The following is a 23,293-nucleotide window of genomic DNA, read 5'->3' on the forward strand; positions in this document are numbered from 1 at the left end:
GGATTGTTGAGGCAGTTAGACAAATATGGAGCAGATAACAGATTTGCTGAATGGAAAGGAAAAGTTTATAATATGTCCAAACTATGTCTTCTTGTTAATGACGAACTACTTAAATAAATAAATTCACATGATTACAGAGGCAAACATGTACAGTTCAAGTCTGGTGTTTTTCAGACTGGGGATGAAATGGGTAATACAAAGGGAAACAATAGCAGAAAACAAAAACAGAAGATTTTTCAAATGCAATTTTAAAAAGAAGTTGTACACAGTTATAACAGGACTTTTATGTAAACAACCTTAATTAGCATTTTTTTATTATCTAAAAAGTTACAGAAAATGCCAAAAAAATCTGCTTTAATATTTCTGGGGAGTATAGATTAAACCACATGGAAAGAGGGGTACTATATGATAACGGAGATGGCTTCTTTTCTTTTTTTTCTTTTGTAGTTTTTGGAGCTTGGTTAGTTATCTGTGTGACATTTTTAATCTTTGTTTTAGTTTGTTAGTTGGGATATTTTGTAAACACCCTAATGTTTATGGATATCAGCTGGGTATGACAACCCTGTGTTTCCAAAGGTCAAACATTCCTCTTATGCTGTGCTGATGATGTCATTAAGAAGGCAGAAACATGCATGTCTACAGCTAGAGGGGTTTGGCTTTAATGGCCTGAAATTGTCCATAAACAAACTTAAAAATGAAAGTAAAACAAAAAGTCATGGACATTCAGAATTGCCATTTACCTGAAACACCAGATATCCTTAAGGGGGGATTTGCATATATCCCATGAGGCCTCTGATGCAAGAGGTTTAAGGTATCACACAGTTAGAAGTCTAGCTTTGCTAGATTTTTTTTTTGTATATAAGAAAAAGTGGAAAGAGTGGACTTTGGTTGACTTCGGTAAACTTGTGGGGGACTAAAAGACATTTGCCTTACTTCGCATAATTGTTTGGGAGGACAATGAAGGGAAGGGAAAGGAAAAGGATAACTAAGTAAAACAACTTCTGTTCTTAACAGTATTTCTACTTAATGTTTCACAATATAAAATTGCATGTTTTATAGTAAAGCATTTTAGCTACTTTTGTCTGTGATAAACACACTAAAGTAAACAGCTGCCTTTGTTCTTTTTTTTTTTTTTTTTAGTACTAAGAAATGTAGGCATTACAGTGCAAAGAGAGAAAAAGAACACTAGACAAAAACATGTTTAGGTTAACAGGCTGTAACTTTTGGGTTTTTGAGGTAGAGGGTAGGGTGCAAAAGTACACAGATCTTAACATATGTACAGCCGATACATTTTCTCTTACTTTTGAAAAAGATGAATGTCCGGATTAAGACCCTTTGCCTTAGTCTAATAACATGTTTTAACTGTAAACAAGTAAATAAGAGAACACTGAATATAATGCAAAGTTGTCACTTAGCAATAAATGTTTCAGCTTGTATTTAGAAGTCTGCAACTGAATACTACATTTTTTCTCTTACATTACCAGGGAGACAAGCTGATTACAGGGCAATAAAAAATCCAAAGCACTGCTTCTTCAAGGCTAAAAGTTAATGTTTTCTGAAAGGATACATTTTTTTTCACATCTGGGAGGGGAATAAAGATATAAAAGAACGGATACCTATCAATGTAAGTAGAAGCACAGGCAATAACATAACATGAGCCTTAGCATGGATAACCTCAACTTCTGAGTACTTAAGGCCTGTGTCTGGGACAATTGCTCCTATTACGAGATTTTAAACTTTATTATTTGAAGATGTACATAGATTTGTGTGCTTGTATTAACAGGTTCTAGAGGTGTTCCGGGGGTGCGGCTGTTTTATTTCTTTTTTGTTTGAGGGCTTTCGTTAAATAAAAAAAATGTGACAAAGGTTCCAGTGTTGATAAGAAAAAAAAAATGTATAAAGGTTCAACATGCCAAACATTAGTGGGTGCATGTATCACAAAACTTGTACATAGGCATTTGAAAAAGCTGTCATGCATAACAGGTGGGAATAATAATGTCTTGTCATAATGCCAACACTTTCCATATTATCTTGGAATGTGAATGGTTCACAATTATAGACACAAAGGACGAATATTTAATTATATTAACAAATGCAGAGTGCAAACAGCAATGGTACACGAGAACATTTGGAAAGAACTGAGCATGTGAATTTGATAAATAAAGGATTTCAGGATGGATATTCATTAGAATATCAGGGATAAGGGAAAGGGGAGTACTTATATTAATTGCTACAGGAGCACCAACAGTAATAGAAAAGGAAAAAAGATAATGGCAGATTTGTAGTAGGAGAGGGCTACTGGCAAGGGATGAGGATTATGTTGGCAGGTATTTTTATTCCAAGTAAAACTGCTACTATTGAGCTTAAAGAATTTTGGGGAGAAACAATCATCTTTCAGCAGGAACTTCCATTTGTAGGTAGAGACTGGAATTTGCTTTGCAACAATGAGGCTGCATCTGAGAGACCTAGAAGGGAAAATATAACAAAGAAGGGTAGATTTCTGAAAAAATATGAAAATAATTGGTATGGAAGATTTGAATTCAGCAGTAGGAACTCGGAGAGAATTTACACATTATTTCCCAAGGTACAATCACTGGTCTAGACTACATAGAAATTATATATCACACGATCAAGTGCATGTAATTAAGAACTTTGACATACAGTCAATAATTACCAAGATAAAAATGCTGGGTAATGAAGTAAAGGCGAGGCAGTGGCACTTCCCCACCTACCTGTTCAATGTTGTGGACCATTCTGAAAAAGTTCCATGTTTTATTTTTCAGGCTATACAATTATTGATAAAACAAAGGCTAGAGCTGTAAACTATGTACCCACACATGAATTGGTTCAGCAATACCCATATTTATGGGGACACGATTAAATAAAGTGTTTAGGAATACAGAATAAAGCGGACTCTGTTATGGCAGCTAAGGATATGTGGGAAGAGATTAAACAAAAGATAATATAAAACCTGAGAAAGTGGAAATGATTGTTTATCGATGTGGATAGCAAGATAGATGCAGTCAAGTGGGAACAGTTGATCCTTCCAAAAGAACAAGGAGATTTAAGATTACCTGATTTGATGGGATGTTTTAAAGCTATACAATTAAGGTTCTTAAACATAACACAAGCAAAAAGCTACAATTCAAAGTGGAAAGGGATGATGACGAAGGGAGGGGGGATTAAAAAAATAAGGAAAGAGTGGGATTTTAAATGCAGATCCTTAAGGAGAATTACAGCCATATAGAATATCATATTCATAAAGTATCAGAAAATAAGAACTATGCCAACACACGAATGGAGAAAGGAAATTCTGCCAGTAGGGGTGACTGCAATTAGGCATACAGAGAACAGGCAAGAGGGGGGCTGAAATTTACTGGAAGAAGCTGACAAAGGAACCAATGTGTTTGGAACAAATAATTAGAGAGGCAAAGGTAATAGAATGGGAAGAGGCCAACAAAAGGTTGGACTGCAGGATAGAGCTTGCCTTCCATATCAGTGCTTGACATCAGAGTATAGGCAAACAGAAAGGGATAGGGGAATCCAAAGTGAAATACCTGCACTGGTTGAGTTTTTAGTTGAATCTAGACAGAAGCTGCAAAGGAATTAGTAGGGCATATAAAGTATTACGTGATAACTACAGAAATTAATCAGAGGAGGTCAGAAAAGATTAGGGGGAGAGAGAGATTAGAGAAGCAATTCACAAAGAAACAATGGGAGAGCAAATGTATAGCTCCCAAATATGCAACAAAGTCTAGAAGACTTAGGATTTTTGCCTGGAAGTGTTTACATAGGTACTTTAATACCACAAGCAGACTCCCAAAGAATTTTTCCTCAGGTAGATGGCAAATATTGGAGGTATAATGAGGAAGAAAGAGGTACCTGGGAGTATATATTTTCAGAGTGTTATGAGTTGGCAGACTTTAAAAATTCCCTACAAAGTACTCAGGCAGGAATACTGGACATGCAAATGAGTGTAACAAAGGAAATATTTATTTATTTATTTTTGAGCAGGGATACAAAATCTGAATAGCCTGTATACAGTAAGGCCTTGTTAAATTTACTTCTGGGTCTGGCAAAAAAGCAATTACTAGAAAGCAGAAATCAGTCTAAGCCAAGCATACTTGAAATACTGAATATTGTAAGAGATACAAGAACAGGAAGTGGGATCTTTAGAAAAAGGTAGGAATAAATTATGTAGAAAAAAATGGAAATAGTGGGATCAATACATTTTATTTATTTATTTTATTTTTACATTTGTTAACCAGGAAATTCCAACTGGAACAGGTCCATTTACAGTGGAGGCCCTGGGAGAAAAGCTCTGAAACACTGTTACAAAAAAAAAAAAAACAAAAAAAAACAAGAGAAATAAATTTATACAGTGTTATACAAAGGTCGTTTAAATAATACAACATGGAGTTAGACATTTTGCCAGACAAACACTGAAAATATATAAAATAAATTGGAAAAAGACATTTTCCAGGAGAAACAGTCAGAAACTCCATTTAATGTGCAGGTGTATAATGATTGTGACAAAAAGAGGAGCAATCGCCCGCTATGAGAAGTAGCAACTAATAGCCAGAGTTATTGGCTGGTTTAATACTGTAGAAGGTTAATGTGAGTAGCTTGGAGGTTGGAAAAAGAAGGGGGGAGATGGGAGAGCAAAGGTCAAGTGATAAATGCAGAAAACATGTTTTGGAGGAGGAATGAGGTTTCAGAGAACACAGGAATTGAACAATTTATGTAATGTTGGATTTATTATAATGTGTAGAACAATATCCGTGATATATAATGTTTGTAAATGCAAACGTTTTAATATGGCTAGATTTGATTATTTAAATGTACATTTGCCTAAGTCACAAATGATAATTCAATAAAGGTGCTTTTTTTTTTTGAGATGGTAATGACAGTAAACGCTAAAGGTAAGCAGGAGTTTGCACAAGGGATCAAGACAGAAAAGAAAAGGATTTTACATACACAGCAGAAATAAGGAAGGAGACAGAACTGACCAAGCTGAGCAAACATGGGAGGGAGGTCACAATAAACTGGGAAAAGAAGATGCCATGCTGTCACTGAGGCAGAGCAGAAAAGAATAACACCAGACAGATACCAGCGAGTGAGGAAGCTCATGGGGGCAACTGGCTTCTCTTATGAAGAATAAAGCATAAGAACAGAAACTACCTTCAACAGTCCTCGGTAATCTGACCAGGTAGAAGTGCAAGAGGAATGGAAGGCTAAGGTTGGGGTACTCATGTACAAGAGAGGGTAATGGAAAAATGGGGAACGACTGACCTGTTAGATTAACAATAGTGGCAAGGTCAGCCATGGAAAACATTTTGAGGAAAGGCTGGTAGTGTCAGAAACAGCAGTCAAAATACTACTATAATAAGGTTATTGGAGAATTTGACAGGAGAGCACCAGCAGACATAGCATACCTGGTCTTCAATGTGGATGCTGACTCTGTCCTACACAACTGGCTGTCAGGAATATTGATGGGACTAGGGAAGAATGAAGACTGAGAAACTGGACAGCTGCAGGGCTGAATGCTAAAACACAGAGGGCTGCAGTTTGGCACACAATGTCATAGGATTAAGAGCAAGAAATAAGTCCAGACCATAGAGAAGCAAAAAGTCATCTCACTTTAAACAAGAACAGACAAAGGGAGGTACTTTGAAGTATGACAACAGTGTACCAAATCATGCTAGGAAGATGAGAGGGAGATCCTTAACAGAAAGGACAGAAGGGGAAGCAACAGGCACAGGCAGCCGACTGCATGGTCTAACTGCTCTTTGGATCACAGAAAGTGCTATTTACAATGAGAATTATGGACTCATTAAATGGGCTACAGGAATGGCTGGCAGAAAGAAAATCCAGAGGCATTCAAGAGGGCATGGGACAGATGAAAAGGGCTAGGGGTGGTACAGGTGGAGGGGATGTCAAACGCTGAGGCACTCAAAGAGCAGACTAGATGAGACATTTTCAGCTGCCACCAAACAAATGCAATGAAAAATGTTCTCACTACTAATAAAGGACTGGAAGAAATGCAAGACAAGTTTAAGAAATGTAATACGACTTTGAACAGTGACTTTAGTAATACTATAAACATGCTAGGAGTCAGCAGAAGTATTTCCTTCAACCAGGGTAGAAAGTCACTGTGGCGACCCCTAACAGGGAAAAGCCGAAAGACACAACAACAACCTCTAGTTATTACAAAACAGATTCCTCCACATAATACATGCATACAGATAGCTGCATACATACGTTACAATACACCTGCATCTATCTATATATATATATATATATATATATATATATATATATATATATATATACACACACACACACACACATATATATTATATATTTTATATATATATATATATATATATATATATATATATATATATATATACACACATACATACACATATATAAATAAATGTACTATGCATAGTTTATGCAATGCAAGTGAACTGCTGTTGTTTTTTTGAGCACAAAAGGCTGTTACAGTAAAAGCTGTTTTGGGTGACAAAGATAAGTGGTGGGACTGGGAGTATGTGCGTGTGTGCATTTTAGGCTTAGGGTAAGGGGATACATTTAGTGGGCATATATCTGTATGGCAAGTGTCTGAGCTGTCTTGTGTGGTGGTAGTGTCACAGAAATGTCTTTTTTAAGGTAACCTGCACATTACAATTGGGGCAGAGGTAAAGTTAGGGTTAGCAAACATTACCAAGGTGGAATGGGGGGGGTTGAAGCCAGCCCACAGCCTTCTGCATAAAACATGTTACTGACAATTCTTCCAGGATCCTGTCACTGGTTTATTTACTTGTTTACTGGTAGGGAAGCACATACATATACCGCACAACAAGAATCATTTCTGCTCTATTATAACCTCATCTGTAAATAAATAGATTTTTATTATGTGCCTATGCTTCCAATGAAGCAACACTGAAGTTTCAATATGTTTGTTACCAAAGCTATCTGATACACATAAGGAAGTTGCAGTTGAGAAACCTGGTGACAAGATCATGAAGAACCCTACTTGCATGTGTGGTGATTAAGACAAGCATTTTTCACATTTACATGTAACAGTCCACCACAATCTTCTTACACAATTGTGAAAGGCACTCACCTATTCAACTACAAGACCATGTTATTTTTTTTAATCTAAGAAATAGCACACATGTGCTCTGGTTTTACCAGCAGTCTACACAGGCCCACTTAATTACAAAAACAACAATGAAACTCTAAAATGGTAAACCAGTGTTCTATCTTTGAATATTTTACTATTCATCTGTCTATCAACCCTTTTTCCTTTTTTTGCACATAGGGTCAGGGTGTCACCTCATCAGTGACAATCATCTGTCAAATGTTCACACTGCTGAGTTGAACCAAATACTTCCCTGTGCTTTAAAAATGCCAGTTTATATTTTCATCTTTTTGCATGGGTATGATATTTTGGCTATTACACAGTAGCTATAATACACATTGTTTGGAGTAAACATTTTACTGAAAAGTACATGTGATCCTCTTCCAGCCCAATCAGAGTCTGTGCTCCACCTGAAACTTAAATCTGCAAAACTGCATCTAGAAATTCTAAACCACAGACCATGGTTTTGTTATGGCTTCTAATCATTTGAATACTGGAGTAATTCATTTATTTGACTTTGTTTACCTAGAAAGTATGACTGGGAAAGCTCCTTTTCAGCATAGGCTCAGGGAGAAATGCTCCACACTACATAAAAGGCGCTTGCTACTCAAAAACGACTGACTGGATATAGTAATCAGCATGCAAGTTGTAAATAAAGCAATACCAACAGGAAGAAGGCCAACTAGCTGTACTTACTGAAAATAAATGTTACAGCTACACCCGCATGTCTCTGCTGTTCACAACACAAGATTAAAGAAAGGCATTTAAGACACTGAACTGAAAACTTAACACAGCACCACTGATATTTTTAATCTTTGTAGTTTAAAGATTTTAGACAAAAAAATACCAATGGACTGCATCAGAACACTAAATCTATTGATAGCGATAACATGCTTTTTTTTCAGTTCAAATAATGATTTAATCCATACTGCATATCTGCCTTTTGGTTGTGATTTACATTTACACATGACTTTAGTGTTTCCAAAGGGAAGAAGCCCAGGTAGTTGTAACTATTAAAAAGAATGGTTATAGCTGCACTCTGACGACTTCTGCTCCCCACAAAAACAATATAGACATTTAAAAAATTGCTATGAGTTTGGGAGTCCGCAATCATCCTCAAGTAAATAGTAGGATGCTTACAAATTTCTTTGTCTGTAAAAACACACACAAAGGCACCATTTCTGTACCTCAAGCACTATTACTAGGTATTTAACAAAAGAAGTGTATTGAGTTATTTTTATTTACTTTATTATGTATTTATTTATTTAAATTTGTTGACCGGGAGTGTCCGACTGGACGTAGGTCCATTTTCAGCGGAGGCCCGGGGAGAAAAGCTCCACAGTTAAAATAAACAGACAGTAGTTACATTGGATTACATAGCGATTAACAATTTATCATAGCAATTGCTTACAACATATTTACAGATGAAGAACATAGTACATCAGTAGACTTATTTACTTAAGAAGTTAAAATAACTCAAGACACTTGTTTTGCTATATGCTGCCATTCTATAATGCTTAAATGTGTGTCCCAAACTGTTTTTTTTTTCCTTTTATAAAATGGAAAAATATAAAACTAAAAGGAAAAGATTTAAAAAAAAAATACCACCACTCTACAATTTCACATAAAAACAATACAACTGCATATTACCATTAACCCATTGCTAGGTTTGGGTAAACTAAGCATTACCCACACCTAGCCATGAGTTATTGCTAAAATATAACACTCACTTTATATACCTTAACAGGTGATCACCATGTTACAAACACCATACTGTATTGCATGTTAACCTCATACACATCTACAGAGAATTGTGCATACAGCACATAAAAATCACACATCAATAGAACATTCACCATTATTTTACAGTGTATGTACAAACTTCCAATGTAATATTAGCACAATGACTGCAGATAAGGCATAGCAGAAGTTTGAGAATTTGGTGATACTTCTTTGATTGTATAGCAATATCTATAATAGTTCTACAAGTCAGAGAAGGACAGGTAAGTATTGTAACTTTTTGACTGGATTTTAAATTCATTTTAAACCATCTGTATCTATTTTAACTAAAATATTTAAGCTTACATTACTTATTCAAGTACATAGTTGCACTGCATTTTTGCTTTTTAAAGGAAAACACCTTAGAACTAAAAAAAAATCTATTTTTTTCACTTTCTGTTTTCTGAGTTACTTTAATATCTCAAAATCACTCTGCTTCTTACAAAATTTTAATATTTCAATATGGTTTCTGCAAAATGTCTGTCAATGGGGCTTGACATATCAATGTGATCTTATTTTTCTTCAAGCCTTTCTCTTTCCCATAATCCAATTCAAGTCTGATTTATACGAGTCATGCTAGACATAAAGCAGTAGTGATGTATTCCCATTCCACTGACATACAATGGGATTAATGTCAGTCACTGTCATTTTATATACTGTCTGTAACAGGCCTACTACTTTTTTTTTTTTGAATGGCCCTCATTTGTGTGCGTCTCGGGGTTTGTTTTACAGTATACTAAGAAGTTATATAGCTGCAACCAGAACAGTTGCTAAATTGCAGGCTTTTGTTGTTCTCCGGTTAAATTCTTGGCTGGAGCACCTTGTGCGTAATGTCTGCATGTCCTCCCCACGGTCAAGTGATGTTTAAAGACATGCAAGTAGGTGCATGTATGCATGAATGGGTGTGCCTTCTTTGAAGACTGAGTGTCGAGCTGGCACCTCGACACCGTAAAAATCCACTGCCAATCATTAGCGGAATGGAGTTCCACTGTGGCGACCCCTAGCCGGGAAAAGCAGAAAGACATTAGTTTTAGTTGAAAGTATATTTTTGAAGTTAGTCCAAGATGAACTGACAGCCCCTCCCCCTACAATTTGGTAAATGCACTAATACTTTACAAGAATTACAAGAAAAAATGTTCTGACTTTTCTGTAAATGTCACATGCATCTTTGATACTACATTCAAATCATCTTAACATAAGTAGTATAAACAGCATTTAAAGTTTAAAGCTTAGCATTTCAATACGGTGGTGCTGCTTATGTAATTTTGTCAAAACAGGTAAGAACTGCCTTTGAACCATTGACTGATTTAATTGCTCTTTTTTGCTCTGAAAGGCACAGCTACATTAGAAGCAGCTGTGAATCAGTGCAAGTTCTCTTCTGCTCTGCAATAAAGACAATGGGAAACAGTTTCACACCTTGCTGCGTTGTTTACAGCAGCCTGAGCTCCGGACTACAGATTTCTCTGTGTCTGTGGTATGCCATGCAAGTGTAGTCAAATTCCTCTGCAACTCATGTAAGAACTTAAGCTTACGAAAATGCTAGTAGCCGTTCCCTTCCTTTGATATCAAAGTGAGGAAATGAAAGTTTTATCAATTACAGGTTTCAGGTACCTACACAGTACTAAAATCATATTATAGGGAGAAAAGCAACCTAAGAGTTGAGTTAAAGGAAAATTCCACCTAGTTCTACAGTTTAAGTGGTTTAAGTGTTGTTATTAAGCCCTGGTTTCATTCTTGTGTACTGAGTGTATGTCAGGCTAGTTCAGGACTTGTCTTTCCATCGAGGCAGTTCCAGGCCAATCAGTTCAGAGTGAAGGTCAGTGAATTCCAAAGCTGCTGTCTGCTGTGATTTTTTTAAAAATTACTGTTGCACTGTAATAGTACGACAAATCACAGAAAGACAAGTGTTTTCATTCTGCCACTCAGCCACCCTGTTGTAGTTACGTTCTTAAACCCAATGTATCTGTTGTTCCTGCAGTTTATGATAAACTGACAACATAATTCCCTCCCTCTCCCCATTTATAGGCTGTTGACAATAAGCACAGTATGATCATTTTGCAAAGTGTTTCCCCTTAAACTATGAACCAGGCTAAAAGACCTTTGATAAAATTGCTTAATTATTGAGTGTACTGCTTGCAAAGACTTTAAGCTGTGGTGGTGGTGCTGCAGTAGAGTTGTCGCCTCACAGTAAGCCATTGTCCTGTTCGATTCTCAGCTAAAGCGTCTTGTGTGTGTAGACATGCGTGAATGGGCGTACCTTCGTTGAAGGTTGTGCGTCAGAGCTGGGAACTCGGCATGTAAAAATCTACTGCCAATCATTAGCGGACCAGAGTTCCGCTGTGGCGACCCCTACCCAGGAAAAGCCGAAAGATACAACAACTGCTTGCAAAGACTTTAGTATCAAGTTAGTGACTTTTTTTACTATAATTAGTTTAATGTTTTTTGCACGTGATGGAAGAAGGTTTCCAGGCTAGTTATTTTGTATTGAAATTCAAATACTCAGCAAGTCCATCCAAACATTATTCTAAAAGTGAACTCCAAACAGTTGTAGTTACCCCTGCCCCCAGAGTCATTCCCGATGGTATCCTGCACCAGCACTTCAACTCATCTTCTCTAGCCAGCCTGAATGAAATGGGTATCTTGAGACACAGTGTAAGAATTGTCTCACGTTGTCGGACAATCATCTATTACTCAAACAGCAAAACACAACATGCAAGAGATATACATATATAATATCCTTGGAGGCAAAAATCTCTCACACAGTAAACTCAAGATACCAAAATCGTCAGCAGAACACCACACATCACACATTTCCAAGGCCATCATAACACACATAATCCATCATATACTGAGATTCAAAAGATTAGTTTGCTTAAACCTCAAAGACCTCCAAAACACAACAGAGGCACAAAGCTCGCTCAGCACATTAATCCTATTACCTCATATGGCACAAGGAATCCCAAAGTTACAGATGCTGACCCCATAAGGCAGGCAATGACCCAACCAAACATTCTTATTATAGGTGACTCTATTGTAAGACATACAGGTGCATCTCTCACCAGGATGAGCAAGGAAAATGTGATGGTTAGTTGCTTGTCTGGTACCAGGATCAACCAGGATCTGTCAGATCAAGCATGCACTCAAGTCCTTTAGCAACAAGTATGGCTCTGTCATAGTTCATGCTGGTGTCAATAATTTGAGGTACACCTCTGTGGATTATATGGACAGAGACATGATGGAACTCCCTGACTACGTGTCCAAGGCAAGTCTGAGCCTAGCACTTAGCAGCATTTCACCTTCCCCAAAGATGACACCACTATACAAGCAAAAAATAATGGATTCAATAATTGATTTTGTTTCTGGTGTCATTCAAAGGGGGTCCAATATATTTTTCAGCCTGAGGAGATATGAGTGACAGACCACTCTGCTTCACCAGGGATTGCCTGCATCATTGTCCACCCCCATAATGCTTTTTTTAGGCAATGCCAACCTGATAAACCTGCCAACATAAAGAAACAAGCAAAAGAAAATATGAAAGTTCTTCTGATCAATGCTAGGAGCCTGAACATGAAACTCCACAAGCCCTTCTCACCCTTGAAGAAACTGTTGTCTGTGTAGTGACTGACACATGGTTTAAAACAGCAGAAAGCACTCTGGTCCCCTCCAGGGTATAATGGCTTCCACATGTTTAGACCAGTTACTGCGGGGGGGGGGGGGGCGAAGGTGTATCAGTCTACATTCAGAAAAGTTTCAAATCTGGTAAAGTAACCTGATGCTCTAGACCTTCTTCATGCCCAACCAACCATCAGAAAGGTCCCATGCCACATTTTAGCTAGCTACAGGACTCCTTGTATAACAAAAGAAAGCCACAACACCTACCTACAGGAACTGGAATCACTAATTATTAAACCCAATACTATTCTTCTACATGATCTAAAATATTCAGCTATAGACTGGGAAACCTACCCCACCACTAGTGCACAAGCACAGAGATTCCTGGACTTTGTCAATACAAATGGCCTGGAACAATTAGTCAAGAGTACCCACTATGGGGAATAACATATTGGATCTTGTCCTTACTAATATGGGAGCATCTTGCAACATCTTCATCACTTGTTAGTTATGACCATAAAGCAGTCTCCTTTGAAATAAAACAAACCCCTTCCACCCAAGGTACCTTTACAAATTTCTTTAAGACAACTACCTATTCCTAAGTGATGCATTGACAATTTTCAGATCTCCACCAAACTCAGTGAACTCCACGGAGTATTCAGAAATGTAGACCACTACACTATACATGTAAACAGCTGCAGCTGTACCCTGCAGGAACAAGTGCACAGCAAACTCAGAAAACAAAGGTTGAACCATAACATCATCAATTTGTATAATATAAGGAAAAGAATTTTGACCACTAGTAAGAATAATTCCCACAATATTTGAGACCTGTCATTAAAAATAACAAACTCAGGAGCTTAATACAATACACCATAGCCAAGTTTGAGGCTAAAATAGCTACCCAAGCCAAAGACAATCACGTGGCATTTTAGTTATGTTTGTAATCTTAAAAGCATAACACAGCAATGCACTGAGCTGATTGTGAATGATGTTACGTACATTGAGACTGAAGATATAGCTAACCTACTGGCTGATAAATTTAGCTCTAACTTTACCCCTCTCTCTCCTCTTTCTGACAAACTAGCTCAACTCCAGCTATCACACAAGACCAAGTCCTACAAGTGCTATCAAAAGCGAAAAATATTTCAACAATGGGTCCTGAAAGTATCCCTGGAAGCATCTTAAATAGCATGAAGCAAGATTTAGCTACAACCCTAACAATATTGTTCAATCTAAGCCTTCATACAGGTTTAGTAAAAAGCAAATGTTGAAGAGCTACAGTCATTCCCCTGCATAAGGGAGGGCCTTCCACAGACTCAAGGAATTACAGACCCATAAGACTGACCAGTCTCATATGCAAAGCCATGTACAGACTGTTCATGGAATTAATCAATCAGGACATAGGGAACCTCCAAACACTATATCTTCCTCAGTTTGGCATTGTCAAGTCAAGGGCAGGTCATGCTTACTCAACCTGGTGGATTTTTTTTGAAAAGGTCACCAAAGCAATGGATAAAGACAAAATGGTACACACCGCATACCTCAACTTGACCGAAGTTTTAGTCACAATTCCCCACTCAGGCATAGTAGAAAAGCTAAATAAATTGGGAATAACCCCCTATGTCACCTTCTGGATTCACAACTGGCTCAGAGATAGGGCATAGATCATCAAAACAGAGAAAGTTACTCCCAAAAAGAGACCAGTCACCAGCAGAGTCCCTGAAGGTTCTGTGCTGGGACCACTCCTGTTTGGTATCTACTTTTCTGAACTAAAAGCTAATGCCAAAGGGGTCTGGCTGACTAAGTTTCCAATGACTGCAAGCTAGGTGCAGTCGTTGAATCTCCAAATAACTTAGCCATCCTGCAATAAGGTTTATCTCAAATAAATAACTGTTGTCAAACTCATGGTCTAAAACTAAACAGCAAAAACTGCATCACTGTATCCTTTGGGAAATACCACATTGACAAAACAACTCTAAGAGTTGACCCAGTTGCTCGGGATTTGGGGACAGTGATCTAACCTTTGACCAACATATGTCTACTGTTGTAAGAAAGTCCTTCTATCTAGATTTAGGGATGTCACTGTCCCCCTTTACTCAGCACTCATTTAGACTATCAATGAAAATAATGCCCCCTTAGGCATGTATCTGTCTAGACACATGCAAGAAATGAAACACCCACAGAGATACCTTACTAAAGGGATACAAGTTCTAAATAACATATCTTACATGGACAGCCTGAAAGCAGTGTCATTATACTCAGTATCCTACAGACTGCCAAGATGTGACCTGTGTCTGGCATACAAAGCATCTTTTAACCCATTACTGATGGATTTACTGCACATCAGCAAGTCAAATGACAACAGAAATACACATTCTAAGGATATAAACATTTTCTGCAACAGCAACAGAATGGTTTGGAGGGACAGGTATATTTCACAGAGTTTGCTGCTGCTATGGAAAACCCTCCCCATCTACATAAAACAAAGTTCATTCCTGTCTATTTTCAAGCGCAACTTAGACCTATGGATGAGAAACAGAAAATGTACTTCAGCAGTGCCCTCTCTTCTACTAATGGACAGATGCAGCTCCTAAATGCTTTATCCCATGCATGCATCCCCTCAAATTATCTATGGTATGATCCCAGTTATTCTCATTAAGGCGAATACATAATTACTGACCATGGGACGAGTAAGGCCAATCTATAACTAAACGGGATAGGTTAATATGAGCAAAAAAATGGAAACTGGCTAGACTAAAATGGCCTGCATGGGCATCTAGCCTAATACATACCGATGATTCTACTTTAGGGAATTAGTAATGGGGTTAATACAGGCCCCTGTTATACCGAATGGTATAATTTCACTGGGAATGTAAATTAAAGGCAGAATAAGACTTAAAACAAGAAGGTGTCTTGGAGATTAGATAGATAAAGATGTAGGATCATTTGCTTGACAAGTACACCTTCAGAGAGAGATTCTAAACTGTAGAGAAGATATTTTTGATATCTCCTGAGATCGAGTTTCACGGTGGCCATTGTGATTTTTAGGATTTCTGAGTAAGTACTAGGTATTGGTTTAGTGAGTGGCTAAGTGTAGTTCTTGGGGGGGGGGCTGTACCAGTCTAATAACTTGCTGGTGGCAAGGCATCTGTCTGCAGTACTATGACTTATTAAAGTTTTAAAATCATTTTAAGGTGTCTGGATTTAAACTCCATATAGAACATCTATCAAGAAGTTGACTCAAATGCAAGATAAAAAAAAAAAAAAAAGGATGAGGTTTGCCAGAAATATTACTTACAACAATGATGAAGCACTGGTTTATGACAAAGCTATAGATCCTCAAAAGAACAGAGAGGCCAAAATAATGAAGACAAACCTTGCACAATGAAGAATATTTATTTTATTTTTATTTTATTTTACATTTGTTGACCGGGATAGTCCGACTGGATGCATGTCCATTTTTAGCGGAGGCCCGGGGAGAAAAGCTCCAAGGGTAAGCAGATACAGCATTACATATTACAAACAGACTATTTACAGAGATTACATAAGTAAGCAAGTTAAACAAGTTCCACAGGTTACAGTTAATCCTGAGCACAAGTCAGGATTAAATTAAATTACACAGTAAACTGGTTAACAGATTTTTACACGTTCTAGAGAGAGTTAGCCAGGCTTAATACATTGACATAGCCAGTTAAGTGACAAATGTTGTTTGAGTCTAGTTTTAAATTGACCTAAGGTGGAAAGCAGCTGGAAGACAGTTCCAGGATCTACTTACAGAGTTTGCAAAGAATCACCGGCTGTGTTATTAATTTTGCTAGTCTGAATTACTAGTTTGTTAGAGGATCGAAGCGGTCTAGGATTGTTATAGAGGGTGATAATATTTTTAAGTGCAGGAGTATTGTCCGGATTATAGAGGATTTTATAGGCCATAATCAGCTGGTTATACTGGATTAGGCTGGGTTGTTCAAGCCACCCAAGATGATTTAGATTGATGCAATAACGTGTCCTAAAAGGCAGCCCAGTGGCAAACCTGGCAATGTGGTTGTAGCAAATTGAGAGTTTGTTAAGGACAGTCTTGTTTAAATTCAAGAGTAGAGGGGATGCATACAGAAGGGTTGAAAGAAGGTGAGAGCGAGCTATGGCAATTTTAGCTGGAGGGGTTAGGAAGGCTTTTATTTTGTAAAAGTGACCCTAGTATTTTATTGATGGTTTTGATAGTTTGGTTAACATGTATGTCAAATTTTAGATTATTGTCTATGATGACACCTAATAGTTTTGTAGATGGGTCAGGGGAGATTATTGTGCCATCATTTGATTTTATGGTAAAGGTGAAAGTGGTAGACCTACGTGTTGGTGAAAATAACAGCATTTTAGTTTTTTTGGGATTTAAGATCAGACGATGTTCAGAAAGCCAGTTTTCTATTGTATTAAAGGTGGTCTGGGTAGCTGACCATAACTCTACTGGAGATGTGGCTGAGCAAATCAGAGTAGAGTCATCAGCACATTGGATACAGCTGACTTTTGGGATGACAATATAAAGGTCGTTAATGAAGATGGAGAACAGCAAGGGCTCTAGTATAGAGCCTTGTGGTACTCCAAGGGTGTTAGGTAGAACTTTAGAGAGTTTGTTCTGCCAGAGGACAGCCTGCTGTCGACCATTCAGGTAGGATTGAAACCACTGAGGGGCTCCAGTATCTAGACAGAATGTTTACAGGGTGTGGATTAAAAGTTGGTGATCAACCATATCGAATGCCTTGAAAAGATCCAAAAAGAGGGCTGAGGATATATAATTATTGTTGCGATTATGGTTTCTGGTGTTAGTAAAGGCTAGGAGGGCTGAAGTAGTGCTGTGATGAGGACGGAAGCCATGCTGAGTGTCTGCCATACAGCGATTTTGGATTAGGTGGTGCATGAGTTGTCTATGAATACATTTTTCCATAATCTTTGCAAGTGGAGAGAGTATAGCTATTGGCCTATAATTGGAGAATTCAGTAGAGCTGCCTCCTTTGTGAAGTGGGATTACATAGGATATTTTCCAGATGGTGGGAATTTTAGCTTCTACTATGGTTCGATTGATTAGTATTGAGACGGGGTAAGCAATAGCATCAGCTGATTTTTGTAGGTACTTCGGCAGGAGTTGATCAGCAGAAAGTGTAGTGGGTTTTAATTTTTTGATCAAGGTATGGATAAGTGAAGTGGCGACTGGTTGGAAGCTGAACGCGAGTAGGTTTCTAGGGGTGCTACTTTCAGGACCAGGGGAGCTAGGAGGTAGTTGGCTAGCTAGGGCTTGAATTGTCTCAGTAAAGAATTGGTTAAAACTATCAGAAACATCTTCAAGGGTTTTATCAATAGTAGTAGCAGGAATTGGGGTTGAAGTTTGTCCAGGATGTAGTAGATTATTTAAACCTGCCCAAAACTTCTGAGGGTTGTTTTGATTTACTGTCTGTAAATTACAGTAGTATTGTTTTTTGTCTTGTAAAATTGATTTTTTGGTTTCGTTCCTGGATTACCTGTATTTAATGTGATCTTGAGGGTCTTTAGAAGAACGCCATAAAGCCCATGCTTTGTTTCTAAGGGTCATTTTGAGTTTAGACTCTATAGAAAGCCATGGAATTTGTTGTTAAAGTATGCTACTGCTTCCTCTAAGGGGAGGTGTTTTAGAATAGACCAATTACATGAGTTTAATTCTTGTTGGAATTTGGCAGGGTCAAATCTTTTATTGTTTCTAACCTTTCTGAGTAAGGGTTGTTGGGAGTTAATGGTTTTGTGCTTAATTACATATGTGAGAAGGTGATCGCTTAGGCCATTAAGGAGGGTACCAGAGGTGTACAGTTGGGGGTGACTGTTTATGAGTACCCAGTCAAGTATACTTTCTTTTTGGTTGGGTTTACCTATCCTGGTAGGGGTGGATATGATTTGTGTAAATGCATGCAGGTTAATATGGGTGGCTGGGGATTCTGAGGAACAGGTGCCCCAGTCTATGTTAAAGTCTCCAAGTAGTAGGGTTTCTTGGGGGTAGTGACATGATAGCCAGTGCAGGATATCTTCAAATGCAGATATATTGTTACCCGGGGGAATGTACATACAGATGATATTAATACATTTATTTTTATTAAGTTGCAATTTGGTGGCAAGAATCTCTGAGTTATTAATCTGAGGAGGTTGTATTACATCTATGGTGACATTCAACTCAGATTTATAGAGTACAGCTACCCCACCCCCCTTCCTCGAAACACGATCCAGCCTGTGTATGTTGTACCTAGGTGGTAACACTTCATTGTCTTTAGTGTTAGGTTTTAACCAGGTTTCAGATAAACAGAGAATCTCAGGGGAGTGAACATCCAGAAGTGCATGCAATTCATGTACCTTGTTATTAACGCTTCTAATATTGAGATGACAGACTAGGAGAGAGGTAGTTGGCCTATTAAATGTAAATAAGTTCTTCCAGGCAGCTCTGATTCTAAAGATACAGGCACCAAAGCCCTGGATGAGGAGAAAGGCAGTGCATACAACTTACCTTGACTTGGCCAAGACCTTTGACACAATCCCCCACTCGGGCATCATTCAAAAGCTAATACAACTTGGTGTAAATCCCTATCTCATCACGTGGGTGGTCAACTGGCTCGCTGTCAGGACTCTCAAAGTCAAAATAGGCACCTCCACCTCAGATAGCAGACCTGTTACTACTGGAGTTCCCCAGGGACCTGTCCTGGGACCCCTACTGTTTGGTATCTATTTCTCAGGGGTCCAGGCAAAGACAAAAGGCCTGTGGCTGACCAGGTTTGCAGACAACTGTAAGTTGGGTGCTGTCATTGACTCCCCAATGATGTTAGCATACTGCACAGTAACTAATGACTGGTACCAAAGTCATGGCCTCAAGCTAAATGGAAAAAAATGCATCATCATCATACCATTCAGCAAAAACATGACCCCTACTGATTACCACATCAATAGCAACCCACTAAGCACACAACCTGTGGTGACAGACCTGGGCACTCAGGTTGAGAACTTCACATTCGACCATCATATAGCAGCAGTGGTCATAAAAGCCGTTTACTTGGTTCATCTCATAAGTAAATGGATTGCATCCAGAAAAAAAAAAGGTTATTAACTCTCTATACTCCTCCCTCATTAGACCAATAATTAAGTATAATGCCCCATTTAGACTGTACCTCTCCAAACATCTGCACCAACTGGAAAGGCCGCTGAAATACCTCACAAAGAGAATCCATGGCCTCCCAACACCTGTCCTATGCAGACTGGCCAAAATCACTATCACTCTACTCAGTATCGTACAGACTGCTTTGTAGGCAAGACACAGATCACCCCTGAGCAATGCCGGACGGATGCTCCATATCCATACGTCTAACTCCTCATGCACTACCCAATCAAAAGGCCAGAATCTAATATGTGACATCAACAAAACCTGCTGGAAAGACAGGTTTGTCTCCCAGAGGCTGCCCCATCTCTGGAATAGACTTCCCATACACGTCGAACAGAGCATCTCACTGACCCTCTTCAAGCGCAACCTTGATGAGTGGATGGGAAACCACAAATTTATCCCAGGGGTTCCACCTGTGTCCCTCATTGACAGTGGCGACTAGTGCTGACTGAGGCTTCTTTTTGGGGATAAACTCTTGGCTAGGCTTGTAATGGCCCCAGGGCCATTAGCCTAGTAACCTCCTATGATCCTATGAAATAAGCAAAACAGAAAAGACAGTCTAGGGTTAAGCCTACAATCAGTGACAAGCTATCCACTGCTTACTTACATTTGACCCCAAAGACACAACATGAGCTTGACAGTTTACATTCGCTTGGTAAGAAACAGTCTTGAAACTCGAAAGGAATAAGGGTGTTTCTAAAGTGTGTGAAAACCATATTTCCACAGTTCTGAGCTGCCCATTATTTTCAGGAAGTCTCCACTTGGGGTTCAAAAATGGGGTCAGATAACCGAACTTTTAATAGTTTGAACACTAGTGATCGAACTATTAAAAGCTCGAATACCTAATGAAACAATTTTTTTAAACAAAAAAAAAAACTAAAGGGTGTAAGCAGGGGGCAATCCTCCATGCACCTCCACTACTTATATATACCAACTCCGAGATCGCACTTTAGTGCAATACAATGCGGAAACGTAGCGCGATCTCGGCATTGGTATATTTAAGTAGCAGGGGTGCAGGGGGCTTGCCCCCCCCTGCTTACACCCTTTAGTTTGTTGAAAAATAATTTTATTAGGTATTCGAACTTTTAATACTTCGATCACTAGCGTTCGATGTTTAGTGATTAGAACTATTAAAAGTTCGGTTATCTGATACAGACCCCAAAAATGTATAGTGTCAGCTGTGATAAGGATAAATCTTGTGACAAAATGAAGATAATCAAAGTCACTGAATAATTACACATTGTACTTCTAGACTTACTTCTGGTGAAATTCACATAAAATAACTAATTCTTCAATTTTCCTCAGTCAGTAACACCAATATTTGAAATATGTTCCTGCTTTGGAGGGGACGTGGATTATTGCAACCACCAGACTTGGGTCAGCTGAAGTGGTTCTTAAAACTATCTGCTGTTGTTTTTATTTTACAATGGCTTTAACCATATCGCCCTTTGTGTGCTACAGAAATACAGTGAAATTGTCTTAAACTTGAACTAATGTAATTCAAAATGACACGAGAAATGTGCAAGCACTTTATGTATAAAGAAAATGCAAAGCGCTAACTTAAAACAAATTGCAGACTACAGCATGAAATAACCTTTGCCCCAGTTAAACTGTGCACTTTGCACTAAATACAAAGTGCACGAACGAATAGTTCAGTACACAAAGCCAGTCAAGCCAAATTTGACAATAACGTTAAACAGGAAGGTGCATTACCCTGGTAAAATAATAAATAAATAAATAAATAAAAAATAAACCTGCAGCTCTGCCACCGTCCCATCAGTGGCTCGCAAAAGAAAAATCTGTTACTGTCTAAAGCAGTGTAAACTGCATCAAAACTGAGTGTATGGCAACAGTAAGTACAATCAAGATAAGGAAGAAATATAGATCTAATAAAGTAAAGCTGTAACCCTATAAGCATGTCGGCAGTGATAAAGTGAAATCTAATGTATTTTAAAAAGCATTGTAAACTCAAACACCACCAAACTATCAACAGCAGTTTTGAGAGAAGGCAGTTTAATGTAACCTTCCAAATAAGAGCATATTCCATTTCTTATTCCACGAATCAAGGATCTGAGATAAATTATGGAACGCCTCTTAAGAGAAGTTCCAATACTTTAAGCATGGCTTCACCGATACTTGCTACTCAGCACTTCATGCCGTTGGGACTACAATGTCTAAGGCCTCTAACTTGCAAGAAAACTGCAAAATACCAGAAAGGACCTTTAAGGGTATGCAGCCTTACCTCCGCCAGCCCCCGTCACCAGGACAACCCTCCCGTCAAATCTTAGTTGAGCAGACATGATTCACCAACTCCAGATGACTAATAGAGCACTTTCCTTTACACGTATCTCAACTTTGAGATTTGGCAGGCTCATAAAACCTCAGTACGACAAAGTTTAATGTAGCACAATCGGTAATACCCATCCTTTTGGCCGCTTAGCTTGCCGGAACATGTAGTTTATGTGGAAGAAAGCTGAACGCCCCAAGAAGAGACTAGCGGTACTGTAACTAGTTGCGATTGAAGTAGCAAAAATGTTGATGTGGGAAAGAAAGACAACTGCTTCATGAAAAGGAATCCTCCCAAAGAATGTTTGCATTATATTTGTTCATTTTAGACGTGTAAGAAGTATTTCAATCCTCAGATGTAGCCAGGCATACTCGCTGTATTCAAATGATGTGTACATTTTTTTTTCAGAGCAAGTCTTGGAAGCAAAGTACAAAAACCCTTCCCAGTTCCCACAACTGGTTTAAGGAACAATTGGGAGATTAGGTTTACGAAAATGAGTCGGATTTTAGGTTTAAAAAGCAATTGGGATTAGGGTTACCACCTGTCCCCCTTTGGACAGTTGGGTCCTGCGATAAAACCTAAAAAAATGGCAAATGTCCTGTGATTTTAAGACAAAATATCATAGCTTTCAACCTTCCATGTCCAAAATGAGGAACACTAGCCCTCATAATGTGGAACAAATGGGCAAAATATGGAACACAAATGGCTTACTAAGAACTTCAACTAGGAAGGCCACAGGATGGTTAAAATATGCTGGTTTTACTTATAAAGAAGGTATTTTAATTAATTAATATGATTCATTTCTATTTACAATGGATTTCACTTAAAAAATTCCTAACACTGAATGTGTGACAGAGTCTTTCACTGTGGAACTTCGAGGAACATGAACTTTTTAATACCCCAAATGAGTATGTTCCTCGTAATGAGGTACACTTGAGAGGTATGCAAAATATATTTCTTAAGTTTTCTTTAATACTTGCATAAAACAATTATTTTGTATCTGGAACACATAAATATTATATGAAATAGCATAAGCAACTCAAATGCTACAAAAATAAGCTTTTATTTTGGCAAAAAGTGAAGTTCTGTCCTTTCTACTGTCCTGAAAAATCCCACTTTGGGAATTTGAAAGGTGACAACCCTAATTGGGATTTTGGGTTTAAGGAGCAATTAGGACTTTAGGGTTGGGGGTATTGTTTTTGAGATCAGGGATTGAAGGAGAAAGGGGTGTGGGACAGTCCCACTTTGGGCAGTTGTGTCCTGTGATAAAACCTAAAAAATGGAAAATGTCCTGCGATTT

At 38.2% G+C, this 23,293-nt stretch overlaps 1 protein-coding gene across 1 annotated transcript in view; it reads right to left on the bottom strand.

The window, feature by feature from the left end:
• Nucleotides 1–22,113, bottom strand: part of HSD17B4 (hydroxysteroid 17-beta dehydrogenase 4) — a 1,616,359-nt gene extending 1,594,246 nt beyond the window's left edge. Inside the window, exon 1 of the mRNA XM_044059338.1 lies at nt 21,949–22,113. Within this exon, the coding sequence (XP_043915273.1) occupies nt 21,949–22,006 (58 nt within the window). The 5' untranslated portion in view covers nt 22,007–22,113. The remainder of the gene's footprint in view (nt 1–21,948) is intronic.
• Nucleotides 22,114–23,293: the final 1,180 nt, after the last annotated feature.

The sequence above is a fragment of the Protopterus annectens genome, chromosome 17.part0 (genome assembly GCF_019279795.1).
Source record: "Protopterus annectens isolate FY-2018-M chromosome 17.part0, PAN1.0, whole genome shotgun sequence".
Taxonomy (NCBI): Eukaryota; Metazoa; Chordata; order Ceratodontiformes; family Protopteridae; genus Protopterus; species Protopterus annectens.